Here is a 15,247-nt window from a genome sequence, read left to right as displayed (position 1 = left end):
AAAAAAGTTGTACAAAACGGTCGAATTCTGCCCAAAAAAAAGCCGAGGGTAGTTCTGTCTCAGATCAGTGCATGGTGCGGAAAGAAGAGAACTGACATCACTGCGCAAGGGCGGCGTCTATGTACTACTCCCGACGTCATCACAGCGACTACGACGCCTGCGGAATCGACCGACGCCACCTACCAACGTGCAAGGGTATTGCTCGAAGAAAAATCTCCGGATCCAGTCTGACGCCTGGGGAAAATTCTAAGGTAAGGAATCTGCAACTAGAAGTCTCTATCAGATATGTAGTGACATCATCTGGTGGGGAAGGTTTGCCAGGATACAAATCTGGGTCTGTGTCTGCTGGGAATTCTATGTTATAACCATCCCAAGGGTTGGAGTCTTGTTGATCATGAATTGGGTCATAATAAAATGTAGGACTGTCCCGGCTCCCTGAGCATGAAAAACGTATAGGTGAATGACACAGTGACTCTAAAGGCAATGTAGGAGGTAGTGGGAGGCGGGCGGAGGAAGATGAGGTTGAGGAGGCAGTGGAAGAGTAGAAGCCCCATCATGCTTTTTAGTCCACTCGGAAGGAACAGGCGTTGGTGGGTCGATGACCTCTTCTAAAGTCAACTTCCTCTTTTAAGGTGTAGGATTCTCGCTGTGCTCAGCTGAATACGTATCCTCTTTTGACGACTGCCTAGATGCTCTTGCAAGTATTCTGAAATTGGTTGCCCAAAGTCCTCTGAAGCTGCAGAGGTGGCAGTTGTGGGTGAGGATCTTTATATGGATAGTCACCCAGTAGAGAGCACTGAGGTAAATTTTGGCTCAAAATGTTTCAGCACTGTGGGTTTCAGGGTGAAGGTCTTTTTCGAAGTCTTTATTGTAGGGTGTTTCAGCCCTCTCAGCTTCGAGGGTAGACAAGCTGCTTACGCAACTGGTCCTTAAGCTGCGGCGGCCAAGCCTCTAGATTTAAATGTGGACTTCAGCTCTAAACACGTTATGGGCATCGGGTCCATCTTGGAATGTCAGTGTCGACCATGACCAGAAGGCAGTGGTGCATTAGACACCTCATTGGCATGAGAGTTTGAGGCTGTCATCTGTTGGTGGTGAGTAGGGGAAGCAGGGGTAATCACTGCAACCTTTTGTTGCTGCTGGAGAGACTGAGTTTGTTTGGTCTTCCTATCCCCCTCAGAGTCAACACTTTCCGACAAGAAAACTTGTTCAGCTTTGATGTCTGGACCATCTAATTCTTCTATATCAGAACCTTAAGGGGCTCACCAAAGATGTCTGGAGTGTTTTCTTTGTGCCACAGTGACCAAGTTTAGTCAACGGGCACATCAGGTCTGCAAAGTCTTTTTAGTACGGAAAGCAAGACATGCTGAACAGGAGTTTTCTCAGTAGTCGAGAGACAAGCAGAGATTGCAGACTTTGTGAAGGTCTTGGTGTTGCAAGTTGGCCAAAGACTGAAAATAGTCCTTTCCATCACTAAGTAATTCTGACCCAGATGATGGGAGTCAAGAAGTATGTAGTCGACACGGAAGTGGAATGAAAAACGAAGGATGAGCACCAGCGAAAACAGTATAAACCAGGAGCTCAGAATGACACTTCAGAATGCAATGACCTAGAAAAACAATCTAACAATGGAGCCGATGCCACTGCACTATACCAAGAATAGGTGGAGTCACTGGACATCTGACTCAAAAAGACTTGTTTTGAAGAAAACAAGTTGTACCTTTCCAAGCCTAGACGGTGGAAGTATGCACAGCATGTGTATCTATAGCTAGACATACCATGAACAATGTTTCCTGCTTTCCTTTGGCTAACTGTGCTTTCTTCTCAGCAAAGGCAATTAAATTAATGGAGCCAAGACAACAGTTGTGATCCAGTGTCTACCAGAAGAGAGTCTGAACGCCACAGTAGAATGGAAACATTTCTTACCAAATCATTTAAGTTACAGGATGCTCCTGCTAACGTGGTTCTCCCCATTATTTGGGGGATGGGGGGGGTTATTTGGGTGCTACTAATCTTATTGTGCTCTTGTGCAATGTAAAAATATTTCTTAGGAACGCCTGCCCCTCAAATTGTTATGCATTCTTACTTGCAGGTCAAGAATTTAACTTCAAGAAGTGCAATTAACAGCTGTTACTGCCCAAAGGTGTGGCAATGCCACTTTTGATTTGATCCATCCTTCTGAGTGTTTGGTCACTGAGACTGTTTGGTAGCTGGTCCTCAGTATGTATATTAAAGCAAAACTTCATGTCTGAGATGTAAGAGTGACATTGGGGCTGGCAATAAAGTGCTGTGGATTAGTTATGCTGATAATTTTTGTAAAGTTTCTTTAAGAACAGATGTTCTGATTACTAAACAGAAAGGTACTAACTGCATGAAACGAAGGGTGAAGTTGATGAGCTAATTGATAAAACCTGTGACATGCATGCTGCTCACCGATTTCTGAAAGAGAGCTTTCAACCGCCTGAATTACCTATTTATGCCAGGTTAGAAAAAGATCACGCCATACCTGTTGAACTTGACAGCAAGTCCCATATCTGCAATGCAACAGGTCCCATTTCTCTTGATAAGGATGTTTTTGCTCTTCAGGTCCCTGTGTGCAATTGCCGGCTTGCCTTGTGTGCCATAGATTTCAGTATGGAGGTGGCAAAGGCCACAGGCTGCCGAAAAAGCCAGGCGAAGCAGAGATCTGGTGTCTAGCATGGCACACTTCAGAAAATCATACAGAGAGCCGCTTTCGTGGTAATCAGTGATGAGATACAGGTGGGTCATTGAACCTGTACCCTTGATGTCTGCAGCAATAAAACCTGGTGAACAGATGAGACAAAATATTATTTATTAGAAAACATTTTAATTAAAGTAGTAAAAATAACCCATCAACATGGGGGAGACTCCACACTCATGAGGAATCTCTGCACGGGGCACCCTCTGCAGTGCGCCATGCAGAGATTTTGCGACTAATGTGGAGCCTCCGCCACGACTGCGCAGACTCTGTGAATCAGCCCCTCTATTAGTAGTTTTAAAAGTGACAAAATAATGAATTAACAATATATATAATAATGTGCTCCATTATGCAGCACAGTTTGCTTTTCCTTACTGCATAATTTAGTCAACCCTGCTGCATAATTTGATACTCCTCTGCCACATAATTCAAGTGCCCCTTTATATAATCTACACACTTGAATGGTCCTTCAGGCAACCCTCTTTTTATCCATTGCCTGATTTTGTGTCACTCACATTTTTCTTCCACCCATTACAGCATGAGGCATTAGGTCATCCCACTCTAGCCATTGGGTAACATCAGTCTGAGTGACGGCATTCTGCCTTTTTACAAAGAGCACATTAATACATAGTTTCCTTAAGTATCAGGGACTACTAGAGCAATGAACGCTTTTTTAGATCAAGAAATTATTTATATTTCAGACAATGTTTTTACTCTAAATTCATGACTGACCAGCATCTTCTGACACTAAAGTTTTGCAAAAACACGACAAAACCAAAACAAGAATTGACAAAGCCAAAAGACTGGTAGCCAAAGCCAGACCTATTGGCTTTGCCAATACTTTTTTTTTCAACAAGTAGTTGGGAAGTAGCAGGGTGCATTTATGAAAACGTGATGGAAACAGTGCATCTTGGAGGACATTAGGCCAACCCACTGTGCACAATTTCAATAAAGATTTAACGGGCTACCTGTGGATTTACATCAAAGGAATTTAGGAAAACAGTTGGAAAGTTCTGTATTTCAACCTACGTTGGCTTAGAGACACTGGTGAAAATTGGATATAATATAGAAATTGTTCTATCAGGTACTTGGAGCTACGTCCCAAGGGAAGGTTTTGAGAAAATGTATACAGATGGTGAACTGTAAAAGCAACTTGATATGATTTTTCAAATAATAATATCAATTAGTGCACATCAGAGACACCAATGATTGCCAGTGGTCAGACTTACCTCAAGCATTCCTCCCATCACCTTTTGTGTTTTAGTTGTAAAGATCTAACCAGGGTTCTCCCCTTTGTTAGAAGACACCAGATGCCACCCCATGGTAAAGCCACCATTCATTATCAACTACGTACTGCAGGTTGAGCTTGTCAGAACTGGAGCTCAATGATCTTGCCAGGCGGTTCACAATCAGGGAGATGTACTGACATTCCAACAATCTACAACAGGATACAACCTTCTATCACAGGACCTCACTCCACCCTGATTGTTGCACTACCACATGGTGGTTGTAGGGTCAGTGATGACTGTTACTGTCAGTGAGGGCCTGTACTAGCTACCCCTTAACAGACAGTAGGAAGGCCTTCAACACAAGGAGGTGAATGGCCTGCAACTACAAAAGATAGGCATGGAAGCAGTAATACACAGGAGACCAGAGTCCTCTGATCTCCACCTCTTCCAGATGGCCCCCTCTCCACACACACACACCACGAACGCAGCAGTGATGCATCCAACACCACCATCAATTCAGGCTGGAGAAGGGAGAGGGGTCTGCCACTAGTCACGCTGCAGGTGAGCAGTCACCACAGATATGCAGATTGCAGATCTTGTGGAGCCTCCTTCAAAAGTTGGATGACATTCAACAGGTTCCCTTTGTGCTAAGCCCCGACACCTGCTCAAACTCGAGTTTGCATATGCTGCATCACAGCTTGAATGTCCATCATATGAAGATGGTCTACGACTGATTGTGGTCAACTCGCCTACAACAGCTATTTGTTAAGGTAGGGAAAAAGAGAAATCCCAACCCTCTGAAGATAAAGCAGTTACCACTACCATCACTTTAAAGAACATCGAAGGGCGCTTGTTATCCCGAATGGAAGAACGACAAATGGAAAATGTTCTTAGCCTACCTTGAACCACTGGTAATACCTGTGGGACGTCAGGACGGACACATGAAAATACGCATCCTGCAGGTTCTAGGCTATCATCCAGTCGCCTGGATGCAGGACAAAGAATCTGAGCCAGTGTGAGCATTTTTAATAGTCCTATAGGAAAAAGGAATTAAGAAGGCAAAAATCTAAAAATATGATGAAGGCCTCCATCTTTCTTTGGTACGAGGACATAGCAGGAGTAACAACCTGTCACTATTTCCTGATGGCTCCTTTGGATAGTACAGCTCACACCTCTTTGACTAAGGAGGATAGGTGCTCCTCTGAAAGCTGTTCTGATGTAGGAGGAAGCTATGGTGGGCTGGAAAGGAAGGGCTTAACCCTGCTAGACGATCGGGAGGACCCACCTGTAGATGTGATGGACTGTGGCACTCTGAGAAAATGTCCACCCTCCCACAGGGTGGTTGTGCACAGCTAAGTACAAACTAAAGCGGCATGGAAGCCGATACCGCAGGGGGAAGGGGACTGTAAAGATCGGTGCCCCAGCTGACCTGTGCCTTGCCTGCCTGATCCTCAACCAGGAACTGACTGGGGTGAATACAGCAGGGGTGGGGCCCAGCGCGGACTATAAGCCAACCCTCTGGAATACCCTCAGAAGGGTCAAAACTGGAGAGGAAACTGGCAGATCTTAGAATGCCCAAGGAATGTGTCCTGTCCCTACTTTATTTAAAGCATTCTAGGGTGGAATCAACTTTTTTGACACATATGTGGTATCTATCAAAACCAAAAATAACAGATGCTGGACGGAATGCTGACCAATGCAAACATTCACCAACAGTCACAAAGATCTGGCTTTATTCCATTGGTTTTTTTGCCCACCACGACACCCCAGTTTGGACACACTCATATGAAAACCAGCCTTGACCCTGTTCGCCATGGGAACAGTCCTAGCCGAACTACCAAACCAGGTTCTCCCAGTATCAGTCAAAAGCCATATTCATAAGGGATGCCTGCACATCTCCAGAAAACCCTGTGAACTGTATCCATGCATGGCGACAAAACACCACACTAGTGCCAGCCGCTCAGGCCAAACAATCAGTAGTATCTAAACCATCACAAAACACATATTTGGCTGCATTCTTATCATCATGACTGGTATGAGCCAGGGAGGCCCTAAACAGTTCCGGGCCTGCCAGTAAGATCTTGCTGGCCATGTCCCAGAATGTGTACATGTAACAGTCTAATAGGCATACCATGCTGAATAACCTCAAGGCTAGGCTGACCCAAGAAAACATTTGTTTCTCAAATGCCTCATTCCTTCTGAACTCCCTGTCTACAGGTCCTGGATAATTAATTAGGATTCGCCTTGCTGGTGGGAGCCTGAACAACCAAACTCTCAGGAGCAGGCGCTGGTCTCTTGTGCCTGTTCACTGGTGGGCAAGAGAAAATATTGGATCAAGTGCCAGTAAGTTTGTCAGTTAGGGTTTGTCAAACAGGAGTAAGAACTCACAGGAAGCAGACTCAGGTTGTAGAGCTTTGTCTTAACTTCCACAGAAGGTGGTCCAGGATTTCGGTAGCACGTTTAATTTCCACAGCAAAGAAAGCAGTTTTCTAATGGCAGCCCAAGGGGTGAGATCAACCCAGTATCAGAGGAATTATCAAGTCCACTGGCCTCCTTTAAGTCCAAATATGAACTGTCATCATCATAATGACTGGGTAAATGATCCCCATCATCCCCACTGTCACCTCAGGGTAGTGGTAAACTCTGGTCAGGATCGGGGGGGGAAAAAAAAAAAAAGATGGAACATCTGAGGACGCCTCTGCAGTAGTTGTAGTGTATTGTCTGGATCAGGCTGTACTGCAAATAGGTGTGCTATAGTGGAGTCATAATGTGACCTTGATCGGGGTTGGGCCAAATTTGGTTCAGTGTTGGGCACCGGAGTAGGCTCTGGATCCCCCTCTGGGACTGGCACTGAAGATGGACTGGTGGAGTTTGAAAGGTGCAATGTAAGTTGGGACGGAAACCTGTGCAGAACCGGACGTGGGTTTTAGGGGTTCAGCTGGTGCAGAGATTATTATCCTGTGGTAATCTGACTGGAGGCCCCTGCAGCTGTCTTTGGCCCAGAAGGTACTCAAGAAAGAGCCAGAAGAGTGGCAAAAATACACAGTATGGCCTCCTTAAAGGAATTGACCTACTGTGGCATCGTCATTGGCCTAGGAAACTCCAGAGGCATCAGGATCAACTCCTCAATCAGGGAGCAAGATCAAGCAGACCTTGACACCCTCACCTCTTCTCTTTTGATAGAGAGCAGCGGCATAGGATTCAGTCCTACTTTGCCTTCCAGTGGTCCCTCTTCAATTTGGTTTTCCACAACGAAAAGACCTGTCACAGGAATGGGTCCATGGCCGTGACTTGGAACGAGAGCAGGACGTACGTGATGCCAGTTACTTTTTCCGATATTCAGCAACATACTGCTTCTCATGATCCCAGATCGCCTTCCGGTGCATGAGGGCACATTCATCATGACTTGGATTTGTACCCTGAGCCCAAGCACCAAATGTATAACTTGTGCCGGTCCGGCACTGAAATCTGTTTTCAACTGTCATAGCATTGTTTCTGAACCCTGTAGTTTTTAGGTGGAGACATTGTTCCCTTACACACTGGAATTTAGTTTGAAAAACTTGTCAAACTTATGAAAAAAATGAGCAGAGCTCGAGATCCACATTTGAAAGCATGCAAAGGAAGTGAATGACATCAGTGCGCAGGAGTGGCTTATATATACAGCTCTGCACGGTCACATCCATGTCAGAACAAGTCGATTTGGAATCACACAGCATCACTTAGTTGGGCGTGGAAGCACGTCTGTGAAATTTTGCATAGAGAGGCTAGTGCCAAGGAAAATTCCAAAGGTGTGGAACATGCAGTTGGAAGCATCCATCCGAAAAACCTACCTATGCAAGCAACACTGCCTCTCAGTACTTACCCAAGATATTCTCATGCCGCATTAGAACAGTCTGGTAGATTTCAGTTTCTCGGAACCAACTGGCTTCCTCTGTGGTGGAGAACACTTTGACGGCCACCTTCTCGCCCCTCCATCTGCCCATCCAAACCTCACCATAGCGACCCTTCCCGATTTGCCGTACCATCTGGATCTGTTTACCAATGGTCCTCTGAACCTAAAAGGATGCAAGACCCATAGAATAGAAATTAGAAAACTGCTAGCAAGTTTAGCCTCTGCAACATGCAATTCAAAGAAGAACTACATCACTGTCCCACACTTGCATCTGCATACATATGAAATACAAACATATTACAGTACATGATGTGTGAATTTAACAGACATCAATGCAAGCAAATTTCTCTACGCACCATCCAATACTAAAGTGGGATTAAGACAACTCTTGTATTTGGCAGGTGGAAATACTCTGGTAAGAATAATAACAGGGGTTGGTGTCTGATTTGTGGATGGAAGTGTGCAAGAAAGTTGCCTGAAATCGAAAAACATGAAAGGATACAGTGCCTGCTTCACCGCAACACCTTCTAAGTGCCTGAATAGTTTCACAAGAAGTGTCAACCAAACAAAAAACAGCCTGCACAGATCGATGAAAATTATAATTGCTAATCCTAGCAAATGCCAGTGCATATTAAAAGTGTAGAAGCACATTAAAAGTGTAGAAGCACAACTTGTCGGACACTAACCAATGGTAGTACAGCAGCCATGCACAGAGGTGTTTATACCGCACCACGGAACTAAAGCAAAATAAGTGGCTGTGCTATCACAATACAGTTCTAGCATCCATGTTGAGAATTAATGGTATTATCACTCTCAAAGTAAAGAAGCTCTGATGAGAAGCGGCAATGCAGAAGATTCAAACCTATGGTATCTCTGCTGAGAAGTATTAGTCCTTTATGTGCATGGCACCTATGCAGGAAGTGCCTGTGATGTTCCATTAAAGGCATCTAAGTGTGCACTGGGCAGTACTTCTGGTCATGCTTTAAACACAGAATATACAGATATTCAGAGCATAACACTAACTAGGTAGGACATTTGTCTGGTAGCACAGTTGGCCACTTTGGGACCCTTGGAATATCATTTATTCTCTGACCCAAAAATAATCAAATATATAAAATGTAATCTGGCAGCAAACCTGTGAAATATAATCTATTTACGTAAATCCCCACTTGATGTACACAAGATTGTACCACACATCAAGGGGCGTTTCAACTGGCTTAGAAAGTTTTGTGGCTTACACATATTATTTGATATCTGTTAAAAGTGAAGGGCCAAAGTAAAGACTCTCAGTATTTGCAACTCGCAATTTTTTTTTTTTGAGACTCATGTGAGTCGCAAACATGGATGTACAATAGTGTCTGAGACACTGTTTACAATTCCCAAATGGGTCGCAAGGGACCTGCTTCAGTGATATTCATGAGGCAGGTCGCACTTTGCGACCCACTGGGAATGGCCGGCACTCACAGGCATGGTGGCCTGCTGGGGTCAGTAGACCACCATGTCTGTGAATGTTTTGTGACCGAATTCCCGATCGCAAAACATTCATGCTCGCTGTGCAGTGCAGTGCAGTGCAGCGCAGTGTAGTGCAGCTCGCTATTAGGAAGGGACACCATTTACACACCCCTTCCTAATAGCAACTCGCAAGCCATATTCTGCACGTCGGCATGCTAGATAGGGTTTGTACTAGGGAAATGCATTTTACCAGTCGCAAAGGACCAATGGACCGTTTGTGACCTATATAATGCGCTGTGCATCCGGCATAAATATGTTAAGGATGTTTCAAACTCTGAACATTGTCTGATAATAGACAAAACAGTCAAAATATAAAAAGAAAGAAAAACTTTTCTATGAAGGTATTCAAATGATCAGCAACTTCCATTACCTCGCTGCAGTCTTTTAGTAAAATAACAAATCACATTTTCTGTCTCTACTCTAGATCGGTTTCTCATTCCACTTATTATTTACCATGATAGGTATTGGATATTTCCACTTCCAGAAGTTACACAATCTTTTGCAGCTGCTTGAACACAAAAACATAACCTCTTTACCACATGTATACTTGGAACTAGTCATTAACTGAACTTTAGAGGAACCCTCATAGTAAACTACTCTGCAAATTCTGCTTTACATTCATTATGCAGCATTTTGCATTTATTGTACAAAATGGTTATTTCTGTGACTGCTGAAATATTAGAGGATTAAACTGAAGGGCTGGAGCACTCAGAAGGAGGCATATTCATAAACGGGAATGCTTTTGCAAAAAAAAAATTGGGCTTCTACGATGGTCCCTTAAGGATATGCAAAGTGGCATCACAAATCACCTAACTATATAAAAGTAAATAAAGGAGCTTTCAGTCCTTCTTTTGAGGTTGTTTTTAGTTCATTGTAAGCCATTGGCAAAACTGAAGTTTAATCTTAAACAATAGCTTCAATGTTAATGGCATGAGGCACCTTCTCTCTCCTCGAAACCGATTTGTGTCATGGAACCTATCAAAGAGGATTTTAAATAAACTTGACCGCTAGTGAAAATAGACCAAGAGGCCTAGCAAGGAGCAATCAGAAGGCTCCATTTCAGTTCACTCTAATGAAAAATAAGATGGTTGATAAACACTCTTAACAAAACTTCATTTCTCCAGATTTGCAAAGATTCGCAGTTTTAAAGACAAAGGTGACTAGACACAAAAGTACAGCACACCTTGGCCACATGGGGGAAAAATCTCTGGTCTTGATTTGGAAAATATGGCTCTCGTAAAGATTTATTAAGGCAATGCAATCTTACGAAATATTGCTGTGGCTAGTCTGATATTTGGAGCGAGACGTTTTCCTCATGTCAACAGTCCTTGAGCTAGTGCACTGGACACCAATTCAAGCCCTGACTGCTTTTTAGATTGTAAAATTGGTGAATTGGTGCCCAGTGCACCAGCTCAAGGACTGCTGACATGAGGAAAACTTCTCGCTCCAAATATCACACTAGCCACAGCAATATTTCCTAAGTGTGTCTGACTCTTCAGGCGAATCATCTTCGAATTACTTGCTGCACAGAAACTGCACATTTCTGTTGACAGAATTTGGAGTAGCATCAGCTATAACTAACGGCTGCCTAACTCCAAGCAGCAGATACTTCAGTGACCTTTCATTAAACACCTAAAACATTTTTGCTTACCCGTTACCTCTGGAAAAAAAATAGGTTAATATGTTGGAACGGCAACAAGCATGCTGTCGCTTTTAGTTATTATGTCATACATTATATATTTTAATATCACTACCAGAAAGGTGTCATTAAAATGAGCAAAATAAAAATATATCTCCTTAAAAAAGCTTGATCAGTGATTTTCGACCCCCACCCCTAACCAAAAAAACTAGTACTGAATTCCTCAATGATGCACCAGGTGTATTACATATCTTGTGCAGAGATGTGAAATTATTTCTTTCCCTTTCATAGCATGATTGTTTTCTCACAATGTTGTTTTACAGTTCCCAATTGGCCTACCCTGTTTTCCTCTGGTGCCTCTAATCATTATCCTTACCTTCGAAAGAATGCATTACATTCCCCACTGTCTTAAGAAATAGATGCTACAGAATGGCACAGAAAAACGTAGGCAATAAAAAGCTACGGGGGGCGGGTTACTGAGATTGAGATTAGCCTTCTACAGTCGTCATATTATAAAAGGAAGGTAATCTGCCAAACTTAATAAAAATAAACAAACATCACAAGATATGCCACTTACAGGAGAAACATGTAGAAAGCATCAACTGCCTCAAACTAACCACAGTTGATTTTTATGGATCAAAAGCCACAACCAAGAAAAAAAACACAGCTCACTCTCTACCTCTCTTCCCCCTCCTCCCTGTGAGCATTAGGACACATGCGCACTTAACAGCACTGTGGAACCCACACGAGGATGACTCACCAGCAAAGGCAGCCCTAACCCGCTGCCAGAGCTCTGCGATTGGTCGAGAAGGTCCTTCAATGACTCCCCAGGTGGGAAAAGAGACTCATCTTGCTCCAGATCCCGCATGTAATGGCGTCTGTTTGTCTGCAGTTTATTCCTGAACAAAAAAAAAAAGAGCGTTTTGCATGCTGCAGATATATTCATCAACTGCCCAGTAAAAAAACAAAAAAAAAAGTGAGTATAATACCACGGATGGAAACCAAATACATATTTCTAAGACGTTTTTCAGATGTCTGACCAAATAAAAACAAAACAATGAACCCCCATATTTGCCAGCCAGTGTTAATATACACACTAGAACTCTAAATTTACATAATTGGAGACCACACAACACCATTTTTAAATACTCCAAAATAAAAAGAGCTATACAAAATAACGTACTTCAGAAATAATCTAAAATAGGGTACACCATGGGTACATCAGTGCCCTCGGTACATGGAACCACTAACTTGATATCCACCAATGCCCTACAGAACATAATGTTTATGAGCCAGTGGCAGGTGCGACTTCACCTTTCGAGATGGTGGACTGCCCTTTCTCAAGCATTAAATGCAGAAAGAAGTGGTAGATGGTAGGGGGAGTCTGGGTATTTTGAGAAATAGAAGAGGAAACTCCCTGAAACCGAATAAAATGGTCTTTTTAATTCCAGTTCAATTTGCCACTGAACACAACAGGGGTGGCGGGACAGGACTGGTGAGGGTTCTCTACTCAACTGTACAATAAAACCGGGTAGAGAACATGCAAAGTTTGCATGTCTGTTTGGCCGGCCAAGCCGACATGCACACTTTATAGTCCACATACCCCTCTTCCAGCCCTTCGCCGGCACCTCTATTCCTTTTACAAAAATCCAGAGGGACGACGATCCTCTGCCTTCGTGGAGGAGTCGCCCCTGTTTATTTCCCTTTTTGGAAACTTTCAAAGCCTTTAAATGATAGTTTTTGACTGCATCTTTAGTGCTACTCTTGTAACAAGTGGATCTAGATAAGGTGACCCATCCAAGCAGTGTATCCAAACCCTTCCACGAGTTACTGCCCCTAGGTGAACCAGAGGGTCCAAGGTTTCAGCCCTTTACATAGCATGGCTACATACACACTGTCCATCAAGACTATACCCTTTCAACTTTCTTTGCTAGTTAATATCCATCCAGTAACACATTATGTGCCAATAACGTACAGTGCATACTATTTTTGTCAAACTTTGTGCAATCCAGATCACCTGCCCAGAATGCAAGGCTGCCTCATGAGACAAAAGCGGGAGAAGTAAATCAGACAGATTTTAAAAAGTGACCGACTCTTTCATAATATAGTTGGTGCAACAACCTTGTTTGATCCTTGCGGATGTGTTAGACCAGTGGATTGGAAATTAATGTTCTGAGGTAAGCAGATGAGCTAATCTCTTTAGAAACGAGACTGTTCAGGATTCGACATAAGAAAGAGTCGAAAAACCTGACTGCATGCTAGACAATAAAATTTGTTTTAGGAGGTAATGCCTTTCATTAGAAACAAAGGCATAAGATACTATATTTCAAGAAAAGTATTTTCAATTGTTATAAAAACATTTAACATTACCTTTACCCTCAAGGTAAAATGGATTTAAAACAGGAGGTGTCTGAAGAAGCCTGGTTATTCTGAGAGGAAATAAACCATTACGGCAGACTGGCTTTCTGAGGAAAAATCTGACTCCATCATTTGCAGCTACATATTTTTAAAAATAATCCAGCTGTTTATATAAACAGGTACATTTATTCCCTTACCTGTAAAAGAAGACGGTGATGAAGATGCCCAAAACCAATAGACAGATGGAAACCGATACAGCAAGCGCTATCCAGTGTGCAGTGCCATCCAACAGCCCTACTGTACCGAAACACAGAAAAGCACAGAAATCTGATGTTATTAAAACAGCCTTGAAACACAGACATGTTTAATTCGATATGTGGATATGTAGAATCTTAAATGCAGAAAGACAGAACCTGACAGCATTTTTTTTTAAATGGCCAGCGTGGACCTACTCGCCAGGTCTATCTGTTATCTAGGACTGTTCCCAAGGTGTGCAAAGTCTGTGTCATTCTAATCTGCCACGCTCAAACCACTTAGTGACTTAGGTGCTCTTTTAAAGGAGACTTACTGTGTTGAAGGCCAACCTGCACAGGAACTTGCATTGCCCAGTGAATCATTCCTGTGTGAGCTGTTAGCTTGACAATATTTCATTGAAGGCGTGCTCCTGAGTAAAGAGGTGGGGAATGGGTCTGACCCCAGCTACAGAGTGGTTCTCTCACAGATGTTCTTCTAAACAACCACGTGACTGCTCTCATCACTTGAATTAACAGTTGGATAACTATCACGTTATATATTGTTGTAACATCAGAACCAAATTCATTATCTGTACAACTTGAAAATAATATTAAACGGACACATTCAGTTTTCAACCTGCGTTTCTCCATTCAGATTGTTCTTTGGTAATATTCGAAAAAAACAGAAATCACTACTCACTCAAATTAATAATTCCCAATGCCTTTGAATATTCAAAAATGATTTAAAATACTAAGCCAGAAAGACATGAAATCTTCGAGCACGAACATTATTCTTTGGCCTCCTAAACAGTATTAATGACTTGCCAAATCATCAATGATATACATTAATCTAAAAGAATTCTATATTTCCTACATTTTCTGTATATAAATAACACACTCCTTGCTACAGGTCCTACACCCAAAACAAAATTTCTATTTACAATTGTTTAAATCAAACCTCAAGCTGCATTAGAACGTTAAAGCTCCACTGAAGAGAGAGAGACACACCATTTATATGTTACTTGCCCTGTAGACATAGGTTTGTGGCATGGAGTGCTGTAGATTCACATGTTGTGCATACTTCTGCCATCTAAAGTTGGGCTCGGACATGCACAACTTGTTTTTGTTCAAAGAGTCTTAAGTCACAAGATGTAGCGCCTCCTCCTTTATACACTATTGCACATGAACATCAGCTCCATAGTTCCACTGTTTTCCCACCCAGCGGGGGTAGGACAGAGAGAGTAAAGTGAAGCGGAGTAAAGGTATCTGCAACAGCCCAGGGTTTTCGGAGAGGAGGGTGGCACATGTGACTCTATAGACCTACATGCCACAAAATTTGTGTTCTGTCTATTTAGTACATAAGAGCTCTATGCTAGTGACGCAGAGCCATCACATTCTCCCATCCTTCACACATTACTGTCAGATATTGGCCCAAGGAAAGCAATAACCCTCTTGTATGGAGCTCTATCGATGACTGCTACCAGACATGTGAAGGCAGCATTCAATAGATGGAATTCTGTTCTCCCACAACCACTAACACCCAAAATTTGGACGGTAGCTCACCAACAAGTGGGGAGGATGTTTTGTAATCCCAGATTCGGCTACACACAGTTTAACTTCATCCACCAGGCGTACATATCCGCCCAACGCATTAAACATATGTTC

The 15,247-nt window shown here is 42.9% G+C and overlaps 1 protein-coding gene across 9 annotated transcripts in view; it reads right to left on the bottom strand.

The window, feature by feature from the left end:
- BMPR1A (bone morphogenetic protein receptor type 1A) overlaps positions 1–15,247 on the bottom strand; it is a 435,163-nt gene that overhangs the window by 75,245 nt on the left and 344,671 nt on the right. For 8 of the 9 annotated variants that reach the window (XM_069240609.1, XM_069240610.1, XM_069240608.1 and 5 more), the window contains 4 exons: positions 13,547–13,646; positions 11,752–11,890; positions 7,811–8,003; positions 2,507–2,804 (listed from right to left, as the gene is read on the bottom strand). In XM_069240609.1, the coding sequence (XP_069096710.1) occupies positions 2,507–2,804; positions 7,811–8,003; positions 11,752–11,890; positions 13,547–13,646 (730 nt within the window). The remainder of the gene's footprint in view (positions 1–2,506; positions 2,805–7,810; positions 8,004–11,751; positions 11,891–13,546; positions 13,647–15,247) is intronic. The other variant, XM_069240617.1, reaches the window with a different exon arrangement.

Source organism: Pleurodeles waltl, chromosome 6 (assembly GCF_031143425.1).
Source record: "Pleurodeles waltl isolate 20211129_DDA chromosome 6, aPleWal1.hap1.20221129, whole genome shotgun sequence".
NCBI lineage: Eukaryota > Metazoa > Chordata > Amphibia > Caudata > Salamandridae > Pleurodeles > Pleurodeles waltl.
Note: the sequence above shows the minus strand (reverse complement) of the source record. Positions and strands in the feature narration are given on the sequence as shown.